The sequence below is a fragment of the Esox lucius genome, chromosome 5 (genome assembly GCF_011004845.1).
Source record: "Esox lucius isolate fEsoLuc1 chromosome 5, fEsoLuc1.pri, whole genome shotgun sequence".
In the NCBI taxonomy this organism is placed as follows: Eukaryota; Metazoa; Chordata; class Actinopteri; order Esociformes; family Esocidae; genus Esox; species Esox lucius.
In genome coordinates, this window is record NC_047573.1 from 2,925,669 (window position 1) to 2,946,420 (window position 20,752).

At 44.3% G+C, this 20,752-nt stretch overlaps 1 protein-coding gene across 22 annotated transcripts in view; it reads left to right on the forward strand.

Moving 5' to 3' along the window:
- tacc2 (transforming, acidic coiled-coil containing protein 2) overlaps positions 1-20,752 on the forward strand; it is a 70,108-nt gene that overhangs the window by 31,627 nt on the left and 17,729 nt on the right. For 18 of the 22 annotated variants that reach the window (XM_029119841.2, XM_029119839.2, XM_029119842.2 and 15 more), the window contains exons 4-11: positions 14,741-14,847; positions 15,744-16,984; positions 17,511-17,944; positions 18,254-18,286; positions 18,945-19,007; positions 19,851-19,902; positions 20,169-20,403; positions 20,557-20,606. In XM_029119841.2, coding sequence (XP_028975674.2) covers positions 14,741-14,847; positions 15,744-16,984; positions 17,511-17,944; positions 18,254-18,286; positions 18,945-19,007; positions 19,851-19,902; positions 20,169-20,403; positions 20,557-20,606 — 2,215 coding nt within the window. The remainder of the gene's footprint in view (positions 1-14,740; positions 14,848-15,743; positions 16,985-17,510; positions 17,945-18,253; positions 18,287-18,944; positions 19,008-19,850; positions 19,903-20,168; positions 20,404-20,556; positions 20,607-20,752) is intronic. The other 4 variants (XM_029119850.2, XM_029119856.2, XM_029119847.2 and 1 more) reach the window with 3 other exon arrangements.

Here is a 20,752-nt window from a genome sequence, read left to right on the forward strand (position 1 = left end):
AGCCTGATGTACATTTGTCAAACGCAGTCAGACAATCCCACAATAAGCAGACAGACAGACAGACGGACACAATCTCTTAACTGTGGGGGTCGTTTGGTGGTGAGACAGGTTGACACACAGACAGACAGGAAGACACAGACAGTGTGAGACAATTAATGAGATCATACCCATGCCCGGTCCCTTGGGATACAGTGATTGGTGGCTGTGCTGTCATCCAGATAAGGGATTAAGGAGAGTGTCACCGCTACTGAAGTATAACATCTTTCCTGGGATGAGAGGGGCTGAGTCCTATAGAATGTAGCTGCCGAGGGTCAAAATCAAATAACCTAAATGAAAGAAAACTCCAGATCTCTGTGACTGGTCATGCTTTTCTCCAGATCTCTGTGACTGGTCATGCTTTTCTCCAGATCTCTGTGACTGGTCATGCTTTTCTCCAAATCTCTGTGACTGGTCATGCTTTTCTCCAGATCTCTGTGACTGGTCATGCTTTTCTCCAGATCTCTGTGACTGGTCATACTTTTCTCCAGATCTCTGTGACTGGTCATACTTTTCTCCAGATCTCTGTGACTGGTTTTTTTCCACAACCGTGCCCACAGAAATAGTAGAAATTATATAAACTTGTTTCGTAGACAAATTTGTTTGACGCTTCTCTGTAAAAGGCTTTTGGAGCGAGAGAGTTGTTTAATAATTAGCGCGGCCGATTCACACAGATTTCATATAAACATTATGTAAATAGGAGAGGGGTGGGAAGAAAGACCATGATGAAAGAGGGAAAATTGTCTGCACTTGCTTTCACACAGCTCAGCGTCTATTGTTTACCTCAGTTTGTCCATGCTGGCCAGGAGGAGCTGGAAGCTTCCATTGTGTCAGAAAGAAGAAGCACACACACACACAATGACATGGTCCCTATGCTGCCTCTGCAACTCACCGTTCAGGGTTGGGGGGATTCTGACAGGAGGAACAGAAAGAGAGTGGGAGGGAGGTGACGAAGACATGGTGGGGGAGAAGGAAACAGAGAGACTGAAATAAAGAGAATTGAGATGGCGACAGAGAGACCTCTGTCACTCTGCTATTGTAATCTAGTCCTGCCCTGCCTGGGCATTGTAACAAGCTGCCAGTCTTTTTAAAGGTGGTTGGTCTCCCAGGGGGGAGCTGAGGAGAGAGAGAGGGAGGGAGAGAGAGAGAGAGAGGAGTGGGGGAGGAGACAGAGCACCGCTCAGCCTCAGCGACATCATCGAGTTATCAAACAAACAGACGCCTCACTGAGAAACGGATGATTTCATCTTTCTCTCATCTACGTTATTGTTTTGGAAATTCTTTGATTGTATCTCACGCTGGTGGAGAATTATTTCTCTTGGCTTTCTGCTGCGTCATTCTACGTAGCGGCTGCTGTTGTGTTTATCCCATGGACAGACAGAAGAGACAGACTGAGACGGACAGAGACAGACAGAGAGACAGACAGAGATGGACTGAAACAAACTGAAAGAGAGAGAAAGGAGGAGAAGCAGTGAAGAAATGCACCCATAACAATGGAGAGATATGGAGTGACAAGGAACCGTGGAGACAGGAAGAGAGAGAAGGATTAAGGAAGAGCAAGAACCAGAGACAGGGATGCAGACTGTATGAGTGAGGGAACCAGACAGCCCCAAATCTCTGATCCTCTCCTCCAACCGCACTGCAGCACGGATACACACACCGCCGACCTCAGCGACTCTCCTCCCGGCCGCGAGAGCTCAGGAAGAAGAGGAGCAGGTGGATGTGCAGGGAGCTAGGGAGCAGAAGGAGCCGGAGGGGTAGGACAGGGGGTGGGGGGTGGTCGAAGGAGGAGGAGAAAGTAACCAAGGAGAATGGGAGCTGACCAATCTGTGGAAGAGGGACAGGACCCAGGTCTAACCAAGGAGCACACGGAGACCATGTGAGTTCTGAGTTCTGGATTTAAAAGTTCCAAGGTTTGGGTTTTGTGTTCCAAGCTTTCAGTCCAACATCCTGAGTTGAGGTGTGATTGGCCCGGGACTCGAGCCACATCATTGTGGTTCAGGCTAACGCTGCCATTTCTGTTGTTGTTTTGGTAGTGACGCTGTGGATCTCTTCCTGGTGTAACAGCCATTTATATCCCATACCCGTGTATGAGAGAGGGGGGTCGCTGATGCTCTTCTTTGTGATGGAAATGAGGATGGGACCTGTGTGTGTCCGTGTATGGGTTTGTTAGCTATATAGTGGGGTGAAATGCAGCCCAAATTTGGTTGCTTTTTAATAATTGGGACATTTTTCCTTTCCCCAAATTGACCCAATTTGTAGTTCAGGTTCTAGGTTTACGGTGAAATTTACAACGGAGGTTGGGGTTAGTTATTAACGGCTAGTATTAGATTTAGGTATTAGGGAAAAATTACGTTCATGCATAAATGTTAGGTTATTGAGATCAAGGTTAGCGTAAGGTTTAGGTTTAGGATTGGTGCAAGCAGGATATTTTAAGGGCAGTCACCTTTGGTATCCCCATATGAATAGCTAAGTAAACGTGTGTGTGTGTGTGTGTGTGTTAGTGTTAGATTTCCTGTCCCAGTCTGACCCTGAAGAGACAGAAGTATTCTATGCTGTAGTGAGGAGCAGAGCTGGATCAGGAAGTGAAGAGCAGAGCTAGAGGGGAAAGTGAAGAACTGGTGACTTAAAACAGACAGCGTTGCTCTCCCTGGCTGCAAGAGAGCAAGAAAGAAAGTAGAGAGAAAGGATGAGAGGAAGAGGGAGAGAGGGAAGGCGAGAGAGGAGAGAGAAAGGATGTGAGGAAGAAGAAGAGAAGGAAAGTGAGAGGGACAGAGAATGGTTTGTGTCAGGTTACACTTTTTGGACTGTTTGAAAATGTCTGTAGCTGGGAAGGGTTAAGCAGAAGTTGGGGTTTTATAGTGGGTGGTTAAAGGCTAGGTACAGATTCAGATGGTTAATGGCTAGGTACAGATACAGATGGTTAGAGGCTAGATACAGATACAGATGGTTAAAGGCTAGGTACAGATACAGATGGTTAAAGGCTAGGTACAGATACAGATGGTTAAAGGCTAGGTACAGATACAGATGGGTGGTTAAAGGCTAGATACAGATACAGATGGTAAAGGCAAGATACAGATACAGATGGTTAAAGGCTAGGTACAGATACAGATGGTTAAAGGCTAGGTACAGATGGTTAAAGGCAAGGTACAGATGGTTAAAGGCAAGGTACAGATACAGATGGTTAAAGGCTAGGTACAGATACAGATGGTTAAAGGCTAGGTACAGATACAGATGGTTAAATGCTAGGTACAGATACAGATGGTTAAAGGCTAGATACAGATGGTTAAAGGTTAAATACAGATACAGATGGTTAAAGGCTAGGTACAGATACAGATGGTTAAAGGCTAGGTACAGATACAGATGGTTAAAGGCTAGGTACAGATACAGATGGTTAAAGGCAAGGTACAGATACAGATGGTTAAAGGCTAGATACAGATGGTTAAAGGCTAGATACAGATACAGATGGTTAAAGGCTAGATACAGATACAGATGGTTAAAGGCTAGTTACAGATACAGATGGTTAAAGGCTAGGTACAGATACAGATGGTTAAAGGCTAGTTACAGATGGTTAAAGGCAAGATACAGATACAGATGGTTAAAGGCAAGGTACAGATACAGATGGTTAAAGGCAAGGTACAGATACAGATGGTTAAAGGCAAGATACAGATACAGATGGTTAAAGGCAAGGTACAGATGGTTAAAGGCAAGGTACAGATACAGATGGGTGGTTAAAGGCAAGGTACAGATACAGATAGTTAAAGGCTAGATACAGATACAGATGGTTAAAGGCTAGGTACAGATACAGATGGTTAAAGGCTAGTTACAGATACAGATGGTTAAAGGCTAGGTTCAGATACAGATGGTTAAAGGCTAGATACAGATACAGATGGTTAAAGGCTAGATACAGATACAGATGGTTAAAGGCTAGATACAGATACAGATGGTTAAAGGCTAGATACAGATACAGATGGTTAAAGGCTAGATACAGATACAGATGGTTAAAGGCTAGATACAGATACAGATGGTTAAATGCTAGGTACAGATACAGATGGTTAAAGGCTAGGTACAGATACAGATGGGTGGTTAAAGGCTAGGTACCGATACAGATGGTTAATGGCTAGGTACAGATACAGATGGTTAATGGCTAGGTACAGATACAGATGGTTAAAGGCTAGATACAGATGGTTAAAGGCTAGGTACAGATACAGATGGTTAAAGGCTAGATACAGATACAGATGGTTAAAGGCTAGGTACAGATACAGATGGTTAAAGGCTAGGTACAGATACAGATGGTTAAAGGCTAGGTACAGATACAGATGGGTGGTTAAAGGCTAGTTACAGATACAGATGGTTAATGGCTAGGTACAGATACAGATGGTGGTTAATGGCTAGGTACAGATACAGATGGTTAAAGGCTAGGTATAGATACAGATGGTTAAAGGCTAGGTACAGATACAGATGGTTAAAGGCTAGGTATAGATACAGATGGTTAAAGGCTAGGTATAGATAGAAATGGTAAAGGCTAGGTACAGATACAGATGGGTGGTTAAAGGCTAGATACAGATACAGATGGTTAAAGGTTAAATACAGATACAGATGGTTAAAGGCTAGGTACAGATACAGATGGTTAAAGGCTAGGTACAGATATAGATGGTTAAAGGCTAGGTACAGATATAGATGGTGGTTAAAGGCTAGTTACAGATACAGATGGTTAAAGGCTAGGTCAGACTTGTATCGTCCCAAACAAAAGATGTCCACTATTTACAATCCACATAATAATTATCATTCTTTGTTGCTGAAGGATCACTGAAACTGGCCCAAATTAAGACACATAATTTGTTGTGAATAGTCACATGCTTCCGCAGTCCTTTCCCTGCTGCACCGGAGTGGTCACCCTTGGAGAAAGGAGATCTGCTCTCCCAGCTGGAAAGGAACACAGCTTTTAAGATGTTCAGTTTTTCAGTTATGCAACCATCTGTCTCACACCATTTACATAGAGTTACATAAGGACTGTAGTTAGCTAGAACCTGCAGGGCCTTTAACATTCATCCTAATGATTTATCATAGTATTTGGATTACACTGTATGACATACTGTAGTATTTGGATCATACACTCTGATATACTATAGTATTTGGAACATACTGTATGACATTCTGTAGTATTTGGATTGTACTGTATGACATTCTGTAGTATTTGGATCATCCTCTCTGATATACTGTAGTATTTGGTTCGTACAATGATTTACTGTAGTATTTGGATCATACTGTATGACATACTGTAGTATTTGGAACATCCTCTCTGAAATACTGTAGTATTTGGATCGTATTGTCTCATATATTGTAGTATTTGGATCGTACTGTATGATCCCTGAGGATCCCTGAGTCATTTTCTGGAGAAATCACTCAGGGATCCTTTCTCCAGAACTAGAGGAGTTCCCTTTTTCAAGTACTTTCTGTCCCCACCTGTCTGTGCGTATGGGTGTGTGCATATCAATGTTAACAGTAGTTGTTGTACAGGGACATAATCTAGCTACCTACGGGGGAAGCGAGGGCAGGGAGGTGGGGGAGTGTCTTGGCTGACTCACTTCCCAGAGGATTTAACCTGTGACAGGCTTGCTTCTCTAAATCCCGGACACGTGCTCTTATTGACGTTCTCCACTCCACAACATTACCTACTTTAATCAGAGCCTACTGTGTCTAGTAGGGATGGAGGAGATTAATTAAATAAGATCAGGACACAACGCCTCACTGAAGAGGTGAGCTTTATTATATGGACAGATCCATCTGCCTAATGCTCTACGACGTCTTACCCTGCTTAATTTGTTTATGTTGACAACAAAATGAGGGGTATTGTGCAAAGTCATCAGGGATTGGATATTATCCAACCAATTAGGGTTTCAAAGCCAATGGAAAATGTGGTGCATATGGTGTGTCAATGTGAAATGATGTGTTCCATAACCCGAGACAACCTTAAGAGGTTGGGGTGTCAGGGGTTATTACCCTGATGCCACTAGAGGTGCCACACTCAAATGCAAATCAACCGATCGCCGTTTTGATAGTTTGTTTGTGCAGTTTATACTCCATCTGTGTTTGGGGGCGGGCACTCGGCTCCAGACCCAATGTTGTGAAGAAACTAATGTCGATGGGTGTGGCATTGCCTTTGGGTGGTCCCACGCTTTACTATGCATGTGTAAAACCAACCCATGAAGTCCAAGGAACTATCCATAGACCTCTGAGGTTGTGCTGAGGCACTGGTCTTTGAAAGTAAAAAAAGACATTTCTGAAGCATCAGAAGTTCTCTGGAGCACAATTGGGTTCCATCACTGTAAAATGGAAGAAATGTGGAACCACCAAAACTCAAGCTGTCCGTCCGGCCAAAATAAGTAACTGGGCATGAAGGGCCTTCGTCAGGGAGGTGACCAAAAACCCAGTGGCCACTGTAACAGCAGAGATAAGAGGAAGAAGGGCCAACATCTCTGCAGCACTCCATCAATCAGGTGTTTATGGTGAAGTGGCTAGACAGAAGCATTTCATACGCTGGAGTGGCTTTGGGACAAGTCTGTGAATGTCCTTGAGTGGCCCAGTCGAAGCACGGATTTGAACCACATTGAAAATGTGTGTCCATTACACTACAAAATGTTGAGAAAATGAAGGGGTCTGAACACTTTGTGAAGGCTCCCGATATTGCAGTTAATATGAGTGAGCATATTTTTTTTATATGAAGTTGATTTCAGTTGATTTGGAGCTTTTCTTGTAAACATGCTCACATTCCCCAATTACTTCCACAGATCTGTATCTAGTACTGTATATAGTACTATATCTGGTACTGTATATGGTACTACAGTTGTGCTCAAAAGTTTGAAGAATTGGACGTTTTGGAGAATTGGTAATATTTGTACCATTTGTAAAGAAAACATGAGTGAGCAGGCAAAACACGTCTTTTATTTATTATGGGATTCACATTCAAGCCCTTTATTTCTTATGGGATTTACAAAATGAACTCACCGCTGTTCAAAAGTCTACATACCCTTGGTTCTTAATAATGTGTATTGCCCCCTTTAGCATCAATGATAGCGTGCAGTCTTTTGTAATAGTTGTCTATGAGGCCCTGAATTCTTGCAGGTGGTATAGCTGCCCATTCATCTTGGCCAAATGCCTTCAGCTTAATGCAAAGTCTTTGGTCGTCTTGCATGGACTGCACGTTTGAGATCTCCCCAGAGTGGCTTGATGATTATAAGGTCAGGAGGCTGTGATGGCCACTCCACAACCTTCACCTTTTTCTGCTGTAACCACTGGAGGGTCAACTTGACCTTGTGTTTAGGAAAATTGTCGTTCTGGAAAGTCCAAGAGCGTCCCATGTGCATATTGTAACCAGGCTTTTTTGTGGCATTGGTACAGTAAAGGCTTCTTTCTGGCAACTCGACCATGCAGCTCATTTTTATTCAAGTATTGTCGTATTGTGCTCATTGAAACAACCACACCGTCTTTTCCCAGAGTAGCCTGTATTTCTCCTGAGGTTACCTGTGTGTTTTTCTTTGTATCCCAAAAAATTATTCTGGCAGTTTTGGCTGACATCTTTTTTTGGTCTACCTGACCGTGGCTTGGTATCAAGAGATCTCTGAATTTTCCACTTCTTAATAAGTGATTGAACAGTACTCACTGGCATTTGCAAAGCTTTGGATATCTTTTTATATTCTTTTCCATCTTTGAAAATTTCCATTACCTTGTTACACAGTTCTTTTCTGCTCTCCATGGCTCAGTATCTAGCCTGCTCAGTGCATCCACATGAGAGCTAACAAACACATTTACTATTTATACACAGACACTAATTGCAATTTAAAAAGCCACAGATGTGGGATATTCACCTTTAATTGCCATTTTCACCTGTGTGTGTCACCTTGTGTGTCTGTTACAAGGCCAAACATTCAAGGGTATGTAAACTTTTGATCAGGGCCATTTCGGTGATTTCTCTTATCATTATGATTTAAAAAGGAGCCAAACAACTATATGATAATAAATGGCTTCATATGATCACTATCCTTAAATAAAAATTTTTTTTTGCATGATCAGTCATATTATCAAAATCAATGCTAAAATGTCACAATTTCTGCCAAGATATGTAAACTTATGACTGTATATCTAATACCGGCTTAATCTACCTTACGTTTATTATCACAGTCTAAACACAACAGAAACACACAGTTCCACTTGGCCTATGGACTGCATTAACTTAGTTTCCTCTTTAAGAATCATTACATACTTATCACAGGCCTTTCAGAGACATATCAAAGTTTACATTTTTCTGCAGCATTAACGATTCCTAAAAATAGTTCTCAGAAATACTGATTTTACTGATGCAGAATAAAAAATAAAATAAAATAATATCGTAGGTTGAGGTTAGGTTGAGGTTAGGGTTAGGGTTATTATTTTGTACTACAATCCTCCAATCCACTACAGTCACCTGTCTGTGGAGTTAAATGCGGAAGCTGGCTTTTCTCTTTGAATAGTGCCAAGTGTTTAGATTTTTCTGCCATGATTCATTTATCATATGTATTTATTTACTATTAAATTGTCAGATATTTATTCATTATTCATAAATCACATATTTCATACTGAATGCATTTGTCATAGTTATTCGATATCCACACATTGTATTTATTTGTGATTCATAAAAGCCCCAGGTAGATATGGAGATCACTTGAAATGAAAAAACAGCCCAATGGTGCCCTCTTTTGGCACAACCACTCACTGCCATCATCTCAGAGAAACAGGTCAGAGAAAGAAAGAGGACTGACGAAGAAAAGTAGGCCTTGACGAGAGTGGAGGAAATGGAGAGAGATAGGACTGAAGGGGTAAGAAAGGGGGTGGGTAGAGATGTTGAATGAGAGGAAAGAGACAGGAGCGAGAGAGAGAGGTGAGAGAGAAAAAATGGGAGAGGTCTAAAGGGAAGGACAGAGAAAAGGGGAGAGGTGAAAAAAACCTCAGTCACTGTCACATGTTGAAGTGTGGAGACATCTGTTTAGCAGTGACAAACACACACACACACATACACACACACGCACAGACAATTAACACAGCTGCTATCAGACGACCATACACCCTCCCACCCAACAGCTTCTTTTCTCCGTCACGCCTGTTCTGCTCCAGTCCTGCTGCCCTGTCATTTCAGTCTCCATCCTGCTCCAGATCAGACAGCCAGTGAGACAGTGGTCTGCACAGTCAGTATGACGCCTAACCGACACCAGAAACAAAAGGAATAGCAACTCTACATCCTGAGATACTCACTGTTTCAACGTTTCAGTGTACCTCCATTTTGTTGAAGGAGGAGAGAGGGGTAGAGGGAGGCTGAAAGGATGACAGCAGGCTATGGTACTATCTCTTTGTCCTCTCATTTCTCCTCCCCTCTCTTCTCCTTTCTTTTACCACTCTATCTTGCCGTCTCTAGAGCTAGACTAGACGTCTGTGTAGAATGCAAGAGCTTAGAGCCTTTGGTGGGTTAGTTGAGAAACAGATCCATGTGTCTGAGAGGAGGAGCCTGTCTGTTGTCCACCTCCTAACAGATAGATCTGCCCTGTGTCTGATAGAGCCTGTCTGTTGTCCACCTCCTAACAGATAGATCTGCCATGTGTCTGATAGAGCCTGTCTGTTGTCCACCTCCTAACAGATAGATCTGCCCTGTGTCTAATAGAGCCTGTCTGTTGTCCACCTCCTAACAGATAGATCTGCCCTGTGTCTAATAGAGCCTGTCTGTTGTCCACCTCCTAACAGATAGATCTGCCCCAGTGTCTAATAGAGTCTGTCTGTTGTCCACCTCCTAACAGATAGATCTGCCCCTGTGTCTAATAGAGCCTGTCTGTTGTCCACCTCCTAACAGATAGATCTGCCCCTGTGTCTAATAGAGCCTGTCTGTTGTCCACCTCCTAACAGATAGATCTGCCCCAGTGTCTAATAGAGTCTGTCTGTTGTCCACCTCCTAACAGATAGATCTGCCCCAGTGTCTAATAGAGTCTGTCTGTTGTCCACCTCCTAACAGATAGATCTGCCCCAGTGTCTAATAGAGTCTGTCTGTTGTCCACCTCCTAACAGATAGATCTGCCCCAGTGTCTAATAGAGCCTGTCTGTTGTCCACCTCCTAACAGATAGATCTGCCCCAGTGTCTAATAGAGTCTGTCTGTTGTCCACCTCCTAACAGATAGATCTGCCCCAGTGTCTAATAGAGCCTGTCTGTTGTCCACCTCCTAACAGATAGATCTGCCCCAGTGTCTGATAGGAAGCAAAACGCACAACAAAAGTCTTACTTGAAGGTTCCTGCTCAAAATGCTGGAAAAACTATAACATTGAAATGTAATTTATTAATAATAATAGCAATTATTATAATAACAGAAAACATTATCAGTGGGTGTCTTTGTGTAAATTGTTCTGTGTGTGTGCGTGTGTGTGTGTCCTGCCAGCTAATCCGTGGCGTCTCCAGGCACTCAGGTCTGCCTGTGTGTTTCCCTCCCTCTTTCTTCCTCTGCTTTGTTCGCTCAAGCTGCTCTTTCTCTCTTTCCATCCCTCGTTCTCTTTTCCTCTCTTCCTCAAAAGCTCCAGACCACGTAGCCTGGGTCGGATAATGTCCTGAACAGATATTAATGGAATAAATCTCCAGTGTTTTTAATCTGCTATGCATGTCTTAAAATATATATAATCCAGATTTTAGTGCCCTTTGGAGACCATGTACTTATGTGTTATGCATTTGTGCAACTGTCTGTGTGTGTGTATGTGTGTTGGAGTGTGTGTTTTTGCGTGTGTGAACACACTTGTACGTACCAAACAGCGTGTGTGTGTGTGTGTGTCGGCTGTTCTATCGGCTGCTTGCTGCCAGTTTGGACCCTAACCACAGTGGAACATATGGCATTAGGCTAGCTGTTCCCAGTTACCATGGTGATTGTGTGTGTTGTCGTACTGCATCGTCAACCGTCTGGCTAAACGGCTGCTAATGGCAATACGCGACTCCTAGCCAATCACGGAGCTACACCCACGTTCCGATAAATATATTGGGCAGGGAGAAATGTGTCAGGCCCAACTCCTTTCAGGGATCCAGATGGATGTGTGGTAAAACAGTGGTATTTTTTTTCCTCTGTCACCATTTTTCCAACCACAGTTTTTTGCGATTAAAGTAGTCCTATTAAGTACGGTAAAAACTGAGGTGATAGAAACAGGATGTGTTGGTAAAATATTATTCATGCAGATGGATAGAAACAGCTCTTCAAGGGGATAGATTATCATCTCCTAGAGCAGCTGTACTCATGATATAAAAGGTCAGTCCTTCACACTTCCTGGTTGGCAGAAGTTTGGATGGCTCTTTGAATTTATTACCTGAGCAAAAATAAATGCACTTTTCAAGCAAATATCCTGATATTCTACACATGCTGAATTCAACAGGTTTTCCTGTCGTCATGTGTTCAGATGATACAAGGTTGCAAATCCTGATTAAATCCTCATGTATTCTACATTTTTTAAATGCTTTTTCTTTTAAGTAAGTGATCACTTCTGATCCTGTTCTTGGCCCGGATCTGCACAAATTCTCTCAGAATAAAGCCCAGTCAGATCTGGCTTTGCAATGTCGCAACGTGTCACAATGCTCCCTGGTCTCAAACTGAACAGTAACGTCAGACTCTAAATTGTGGTCATTGTGGCAGGAGAAATCAGGTTATTGAGCAAAGGAGGTTGATGTGTGGTTGTGTCTGTTATCTGATGTGTCGCTGAACTGGGGTGTCGGTCGTCTGATTTGTTGGTTGTCTGGGGCATCTTTTGTCTGATGTGACTATTGCCTGATGTGTCTGTTATCTGGTGTGTCTGATGTGTCTGTTGTATGATGTGACTATTGTCTGATGTCTTTTGTCTGATGTGTCGGTTGTCTAGTGTTTCTGTTATCTGTCTGGATGTGAGACAGAAACCCCTCAGGTTGTCATGAATCAATATTAATGTTCCTTTTATCTCCCTCCATGTTCACAGCGGGGGTGACTGACTTTCCCAGAATGCTGCCGGGGTTGTGTGCGTGTATGCGTGAGTGTGTGTGGGTGAGTGAATTTGGGTTAGCGTGCCTGCTAGGGTGCACAGAAAGGTGAGACACTTTCCATCTAGTTTCTGACGTTTTATGGTACAGTGGTTGTAAAAAGCCTGATCTGAAAGACAAAAAACAATACTAGTTTTAGGCAGTAGCTGCTCAATGACTGGTGGATAATTTATTACCATTTATGTAATATGTGTGCATGTAATGTGTGTGGGTGTGACGTGTGTGTGTGCGTTCGGATGACAAAGTGATAGTTCTGTATCCGTGTGTCAGTCCAGTTCAGGTGAAGCATGTTCGCTGAGCAGAGTGGGGTCGCTGGGTGTGTCCTCTGCACCACTTGGAAGCTCGGCAAAGCACCAAACCGTCAATTTTCCCATAACAACATCCTGTGCAGGAAAGGGGAGGGAAGGGAGAGTGAAGGGAAGGATGAGGACTGGGAGGGGAAGAGGCTGCGCGCGCGGTCCAGAGAGGGAGGGATGTAGAGAACGAGAGAAAATGATTGGGAGGGATACATCTAGTTTCATCAGCCTCCATTGACAGACTGCTCCTGCCATGCTCTGAACCAGCCAATGAGAGCAGAGTTGTGTGTGTGTGAAACCCTGGACGTCTCTGACAGTCGCAGAACAAAACTGCCAGCATCTTCAGTTCCAGCGTGTTCACATCCGGGAAGGAAGAGAGTAGGGGTGGGGGGTGGGGGTGGAGAGATGGAGAGAGGGAGGGAGAGAGAGAGAATGAGGTAGTGTGCAAGAATATCTGCAGGTGCCGAGTCCCAAGCCGCATTTAGACAACGAGGCAGGGAGAAAGCATCGTTTAGACCCAGAGAGGAAAAGGTGGGATCCAGAAGAATAAGCAGACAGGGGAAGGATATACATTATAGCAGGGATGAAGAGGTGCATGAAGGAAAGGAACTAGAACTAATAAGAAGAACCCTCCAGAGCTGAAAAGGATGAAGATCAGAATGAAGGACTGAGAGAAAACAAAAGGAGTGGAGGATTTGGACGAGGAAGGAGAGACCGAGAACAAGTGGGAGAGAAAGATATAGAGGGAGAAGAGACGGAGAGAAAGATATAGAGGGAGAAGAGACGGAGAGAAAGATATAGAGGGAGAAGAGACAGAGAGAGAGGAGGAAAGAGAAAGAGGAGAGCAGCTGGCGTCCACTGGGCTGAAGGAGAGCCAGACATGGCCCCGGTCTGGGGGGCTCTGTCCCCTATGCAGTGGGCTCGTTGGGGCTGGGATACCCTGTACAGGGGCAGCAGCCCTGGGGATGAGAACAGTCCAACTGACCCTGCTCTGGGGATGCTCCAGAGACTGTCCTGGGGATCTAGGCATGATGCCATGATCCTGGCCAGACAGAGGTGAGAGACGGAGGTGGGAGACGGAGGTGGGAAGGGAGAGACTGAGGGATGCAGCGAGCTGAGATGCGTTGGCTGTTATGTGTTGCTTTTCCTTTATCCTGTCAGCCTGCCCTGTAGCAAGTCAGTTAGCTTGTCAGTTAGCCTTCCCTATAGCCTCTCAGTTAGCCTGCCCTGTAGCCTGTCAGTTAGCCTGCCAGTTAACCTGCCCTGTCATTTTGTCGGTCAGAATGAATATTGTTTGGTGCATTGAATGTGTCAATTAGTAGATTCTCAGCTATCATCTTTGTGTGTGTGTGAGTGTCTGTTTGTGCGTGTGTGTGAGTGTGTGTGTGAGAGTTTGTTCATGTGTGTGAGTGTGTGTGAGTGTGTGTGAGTGTGTGTGTGTGTGTGTGTGTGTGTGAGTGTGAGTGAGTGTGAGTGAGTGTGAGTGTGAGTGTGTGAGTGTGTGAGTGTGTGAGTGTGCGTGTGTATATGTGTGAGTGTGTATATGTGTGAGTGTGTATATGTGTGAGTGTGTGTATGTGTGAGTGAGTGTGTGTGTGTGTGTGTGTGTTTGTGTTTGTGAGAGTGGTCCCATGTCTGTATCTTCTGGTTTCAGATTCATCGTTTTCATTTTTTGCTTTACTAGTCTACCAGTGATGCGTGTGTGTCTGTCCATGTTGTGAGTGGGGTTTCTAGCCTGATACATCCTGGACACAGCCAATTGGAAACACAGCACAGTCTTTGTCAAGCGAAACATGAGAACTGTAAAGTAGAACCGTAGAACCGTCTACTAAAACATCTACTCATTCATTCATTCCAGTCTGCTGATATTTGTAGTTTTTAAGACATAAGGTATTTTTCTTTGTAATTTCTGTACAGTATATTTATTTATTTGTGTCTGTATTATTGGATGTCAATGCGTCGTGTCTGTCTTAACTCTCTGAATGTCTCATTCATTGTATATCTCAGCCAGGCTGCCCTTCCATGACATTTACATTTATTTACACCAAGGTTGCAAAAACATTTGGATTTTTCCAAAAATCTCTGATTTACCAGAAATCCCAATTGATTACTTCCTGCTCATTCCCTCCTTATTCAAGGAAGAATACAATGGGGTGAACTATATGTTAGTCCGCTTCTGTTTCTAATAAAGTCTTCTGAATGATCAGCATTTAAAATGTAAAAGAAAAATGAGGAATGATTCATACAGCAAAGCACAAAACAAAAACATGGTGTAGTTATGACAAGAAAAATGAATAGCTGTAATAGTGAAGAATACAACTCTGTTTCCCCTCGTTCTCCTCTGTAGGAGCTCAGACTCGGACGGAGCTTTCGAAACGCCAGAGTCGACCACCCCGGTCAAGTCTCCAACCCAGACAGACACTGTCACACATCTGCTCAGCTCAGAAGACACAGGTGAGAAAAAGGCGCACACACACACACACACACACATACATGCACACACACACACACACACATACACACACACACACACAATGGGGGAAAGAGAAGGGGCGAGAGGGAGAAAAAGAAGAGATGCTTATTGCACCCCCTGGTGGTGACGACCGGTTCTTCAAACAGAGGTTTTCTTTGTTTTATTCGACCAGCATCGGTGAGCAGAGCTGTTTCCTGCAGGATATAGACAGGTCTTATCTACGCATAGAGTCACTATAAAGTACTAGTCAGATGTGGTCATGTAGGAGGTCTTACTTTTGGCAGGTTTTGCAGGTTATTGTCTAATGCATCTTTTTACCTTTATTTTTAATTTTTGGTCCTTCATAAGAAACTCTGGCATAAGTTATTCAATTATTTATTTTTAACTATGACATGTTTGGTCTTATCTAATTTATTTATTTTTTAAATTAAGACAGGCTGGTTCTTTAATAAGCAGGTCCTATCTATGCAGAAATGCTCCAGCCATCCATCCCATTGTTCATTTTGTTATGAGGTCTTTTACAGATTGGCTCACCAGGAGGTCATGATTAAATATTCAGAGCTCATCCATCAATTTTATTACACTTGTCTAAAACCAGACACAACCTCTCTCTCTCTGTGTCTAAAACACAGGAACAGTGATATTTGTATTGTTTTCAGATTTTTTCAAGCATTTCTGTCTTCATTGAACAGGGGCAGTGGGGGAAGAGACTTTTTGTTGAAAATGCAGTGGGCTGGATTTAAACCAATGCAACAGCAGGACATGTGGAGACAGGGGCTCCCTAGATAAAAGAACATGGCCGTCCCCTCAGTCAGTCATAAACCGTGTGTCTTTAGTGTGCAATATTTGCTGTAAAAAGGCTAATCTTTTCCTTCAGGTCTTGGCTGTGACTCTGTGGATGACGGTGAACTCAAGGCAGAGGCCAAAGGCCACCATGGTAGCTCCCTGTCCATAGTCTTCGATGAGGACAAGCCAATCGCTGCTAGTGGAGCCTACAACTTAGACCAGCTCCTGGCTGCAGCCGCTGCGGCCGAGGCCCAGAACCGATCGCCGCTGACCCGTTCTCTGAGCCTTCAAGCAGGGGAGCTCGACGGCTCCGGCCCGCTACACCTAGGCGAGTCCTCCATAGCCAGCGGAGACTGTCCCTTAGCTGAGTCCTTCAGCATCGCCGGTGGTACTGAGAGCGCTCCAGGGACCCTCCGTCGACCCTCCAAGAAGGGGCCTCTCCGTCCCGGTGGCTCCCTAAAGAAGAAGCCTGTCCTCAGGCAGAACTCCAACCCAGAGACCCCTCAGCCTACGTCCTCCAGTACCACGCCGGAGCTGAAGAGGAAGGCCAAGCAAACCAGAGCAGACAGCCCCCTGTTGGTCTCTGAGGACCAGGAAGGCGGGGCCACTGCTGAATCTGCCCCTGGCCCCGCCTCGGCCACACCCAGCCCGGGGGGAACACTCCGCCGAACGAGAAAGCCACGTGTGGAAAGCCCCGCCCCTCTTATTGAAGAGACCAATCACACTAGCCCAGAGACAGATAATCAACCAATCCCAGTCCATACTCCTGTGCCAGGCCCAGAGATTTCCATACCCCTCAGACCGGAGGACATCCCTCTTCCTGTGTCCGAGGCGGTCCCATCATCAGAGGGCTCCTCGCCCATCCCCCCAATTGGGGCCTACAAATGGGACCCAGACAACTTTGAGGACATTGATCCATTCAACACAGGAGGGAGTAAAGTCGCTAACTCCCCCCCATTGGGCAGGAAAGGAGTCGCTAACTCCCCCCCATTGGGCAGGAAAGGAGTCGCTAACTCCCCCCCATTGGGCAGGAAAGGAGTCGCTAACTCCCCCCCATTGGGTAGGAAAGGAGTTGCTACCTCCCCTCCGTTGGGCAGGAAAGGAGTTGCTACCTCCCCTCCGTTGGGCAGGAAAGAAGGCACGCCGCCTATCTGTCGCAAAACTGCTGCCCCTCTTGACTCTACCGAGGAACTAGCTCCGCCCCCCACTAGCCCTCCTATTCGCACATCAGGCGCAGTCAGACTGGAATTTGACTATTCTGAGGAGAACCTGGAGGAGCCTGCCAAGGCCTCTCCAGCGTCCAAGAAGCTGGGCAGGAAGCCAGGCTCCAAGGTGGGTCCGTCAGCACGATAGATCATATCCTTGAACATGTCGCTGATTGTCTTGCTCTCTGTGTAAAGTCACTTATGTGAGAAGCTTGAATAATACGATGTTATTGTTATTGTCACATTGCAGTCATTATGATAATGCTTATTATTATGTTACCTGTGGATATTATGATAATGCTTATTATTATGTTACCTGTGGATATTATGATAATGCTTATTATTATGTTACCTGTGGATATTATGATAATGCTTATTATTATGTTACCTGTGGATATTATGATAATGCTTATTATTATGTTACCTGTGGATATTTTGAAAATGATTATTATTATGTTACCTGTGGTTATTATGATAATGTTTATTATGTTACCTGTGGATATTTTGAAAATGATTATTATTATGTTACCTGTGGTTATTATGATAATGTTTATTATGTTACCTGTGGTTATCATGATAATGTTTATTATTATGTTACCTGTGGTTATCATGATAGTGCTTTTTATTATGTTACCTGTGGATATTATCATCAGATGCCCCTCCGGAAACCCAGACTGGGCCTGAAGAAGGCTGTCCAGCTGTCATCTGAGTCGCTCGACAACGCCCCCACCATTGTCCCCGACGACGACATCCCCATCCCTAAGGCCTCGTATAACTTTGACCCCGCCCAATGGGAGGACCCTAACTTCAACCCGTTTGGCTCAAACAGCGGGATCCCAAACTCTCCGAAGATGAACAAACCCTCCTACAGCTTTGACTCGGAAACTTACAACGAGTCTGGTGTGGACCCCTTCAAGGGTTCATCCAATAGGAGGGCGGCATCTCCTCCCAAGGCTGTCTCAGGATCTGCCTCCTTTGAGGTATCGGCCAATGACAATGAGGTTGATAATGATAATGACGACATTGGTGACCTGGGAGACCACAACCAAAACAAACCGGCCAAGCCGAAAAAGAAACCTATCAAATCGTAAGTTTGAACACTGTGTGTTTGTGTGTGGTCACGCTTGTAAGTGTCTGGGTGTGAAAGAGAGAGAGTGAATACTGTTTCATTATGCAGTTGATCCCTCAATGGTATATCAATATTTCAGTGGTATATCAGGGTGTTGAGGAGAGAAAGACAAAGAGAGAGAGATAGAGGATTGTCGGTTTGTCTGTCTGTGTCTGTCACTTGTCTGTCTGTCACCTTTTTTGCTATCTGTTTGTTTGTCTGTCTGTCTGTTGCTCTGTCACCTGTCTGTCTGTCACCTGTCTGTCTGTGTGTTCTCCTGTATCCCAGGAAATCCATGGGCTCCTCTCTGTGTTGTCTGTTGTAAGTACACTAAGGACAGCCTGATGTTTTTACCCTCTACTGCTTGGACCACTAACTTTATACAATATTTTAGTTTTGGGGAATTTGGGAAACATCCTGTCCTCCGAACGAACGTGGTATCCCGTGCCATGCATCACTACTAAGTTTGCAATTCTGGTCACTTTCCCACAAAATCCCAGGTTTTCCCAGGGATTCTAGGAATGCTCAAGACAGGTTTTCTGGGAAACATGGGAAATGTGGGAAATTTTCTGGAATTTTTCAACCATAGTTTTTAACAGTACTGTATCATAAAGACAACCAATGAGTGAATTTTTACCACGCCCATCAGCCTGTCACAGAAGCTCTACCATGCCCATTTGCCAGTCACAGAAGCTCTACCATGCCCATTTGCCAGTCACAGAAGCTCTACCATGCCCATTGGCCAGTCACAGAAGCTCTACCATGCCCACTGGCCAGTCACAGAAGCTCTACCATGCCCACTGGCCAGTCACAGAACCTTTAACTTACCCACTGGCCAGTCACAGAACCATCTAACATACCCACTGGCCAGTCACAGAAGCTCAGCCATGTCCACTGGCCAGTCACAGAACCATCTAACATACCCATTTGCTACAATGTTTGCGATGCATCTTGCCATATCATCTTATGTCTTGAACAGGTGCACCGATTCTGAAAGAGAACATTCCCCCAGTAGGGAGAACTGTCTTGACAGGCAGCAGAGGTTAGTCATGGGGGTTAGGTAGGTTGGTTGGGTTAGACCCTTCCAGTACCACAGATCTTAACAACCTAATCCAGTTCTCAGTTTTAGTCCCGGGGAACCAAAGGAATAGGGGATTTGGCCCTATGATACTTCATAGCAGTAATCGACTCCACAACAAGGCATTAGTTGTTGGAATCTAATGTGTTAGTGTTTGGGTGAACACTTAAATCAGCCCCTATTAGGTTGCCAGGACTATGATTGGACAAAAATGAAACATTTAACCTCCTGTAGTTGGGTAGCACAGTAGCACTAATATACACTGACTAAACTACTGATGATTAATCCTGTCTTAAACCGTCATTAGGAGTTCAAGTGAGTACCTCTTTCACAGGTTTAGAAGCATAGTCTCACTGTAGACAGATGATGTGGCGTTGAATTGAACACGAAAATCATTGCTTACAAAAATCAACATTTATTGGGTTAGTAAAAGTATAGTAGAAATGTACATATGGTATGTTAAGCATCCACAACATTGTACAAAGATAGATAATACAAATTGGAAGTATTCCTCTACTGGAACAATAGAATTTACTTTTCTAATATTTTTTGTTTACTATGGTCATTTTATTTTATCTAGTTTCCTCAAACAATATTTTGGGGGGATCTGTTATTATCCCTTTTTATCTATTAGTTTATGCTCCTTTAGATGCATCACATGGGAAATGGTTTTTATAACTAAACACTGTTTTGATTCACGTGGGGTCATTTGCATTCCAGGAAGTATTGATTTGACTGGTTGATTAAGTCTCATTGGGGAAGGAGTTGCAGAGATCAGTGAGTTATGATGTCTTTCCTTCCTCCCAGTAACACTTTCAGAGTGAAGAGATCTCCAAAGAGGTGCGATTCGTCATCACAGGTGAGTCAGTGTTTTCTCACACTTACGTGCACACACACACACACACACACCTGACACGCACACACACGTGCATACAAACACACACACATACACACACATCCAAGCATATGGAATCTGACTCCATGTGATACATTTTGACTTTGGAAAAAGACAGCAATACAGTAAATACACACCTATACACACTCCCACTTCTCCTCCACTCCCCCGCCCTTCATCCCTCCATCATTCTTTTCTTCCATCCTCCACCCATCACTCATCCTCTCCAGGATCCCACCCCAGTAGATGAAGCCCCGCCCCCCATTCCTGTGCCTCAGCATGACCACGCCACGGATGAGGAGAAGCTTGCTTCGTCCTCCAGTCACAAAGAGAAGCTGGCCTCCGCCAATCACAAGTGGGCACACACAGCCTGTCAGGACATGGAGGCGGAGCTCACCTCTGACCCAAAGGAGGACCTCCCGCTGCCCTCTGACCTCACATCCTTTGTCAATGAGAACAGTCGAGGTGTGTGTGTGTGTTTGTTTAAAATGTAAAATGCTTCCCTGTGTACTTAAAATGACAGACAGGTAGGTAGGCAGACAGGCTCCATTATATAGAAAGGTGTCTGTCTGCATAACTCCGCCCTCTATAAGTTTGTCTCCGTCTGCTCTTCCTCAGCATCGGACTATGAGATTGAATACATGGAGAAGATCGGCTCCTCTTCTCCGGTGAGAATTTTGATTCTGGTTACTGACAATGTTCTTAATGTTTGATTACTGACATACTGTAGATGAATACTGTAGATTCATCCTGTAGATTTATGTTGTAGATTCATGGTGTAGATTCATAGTGTAGATCCATAGTGTAGATCCAT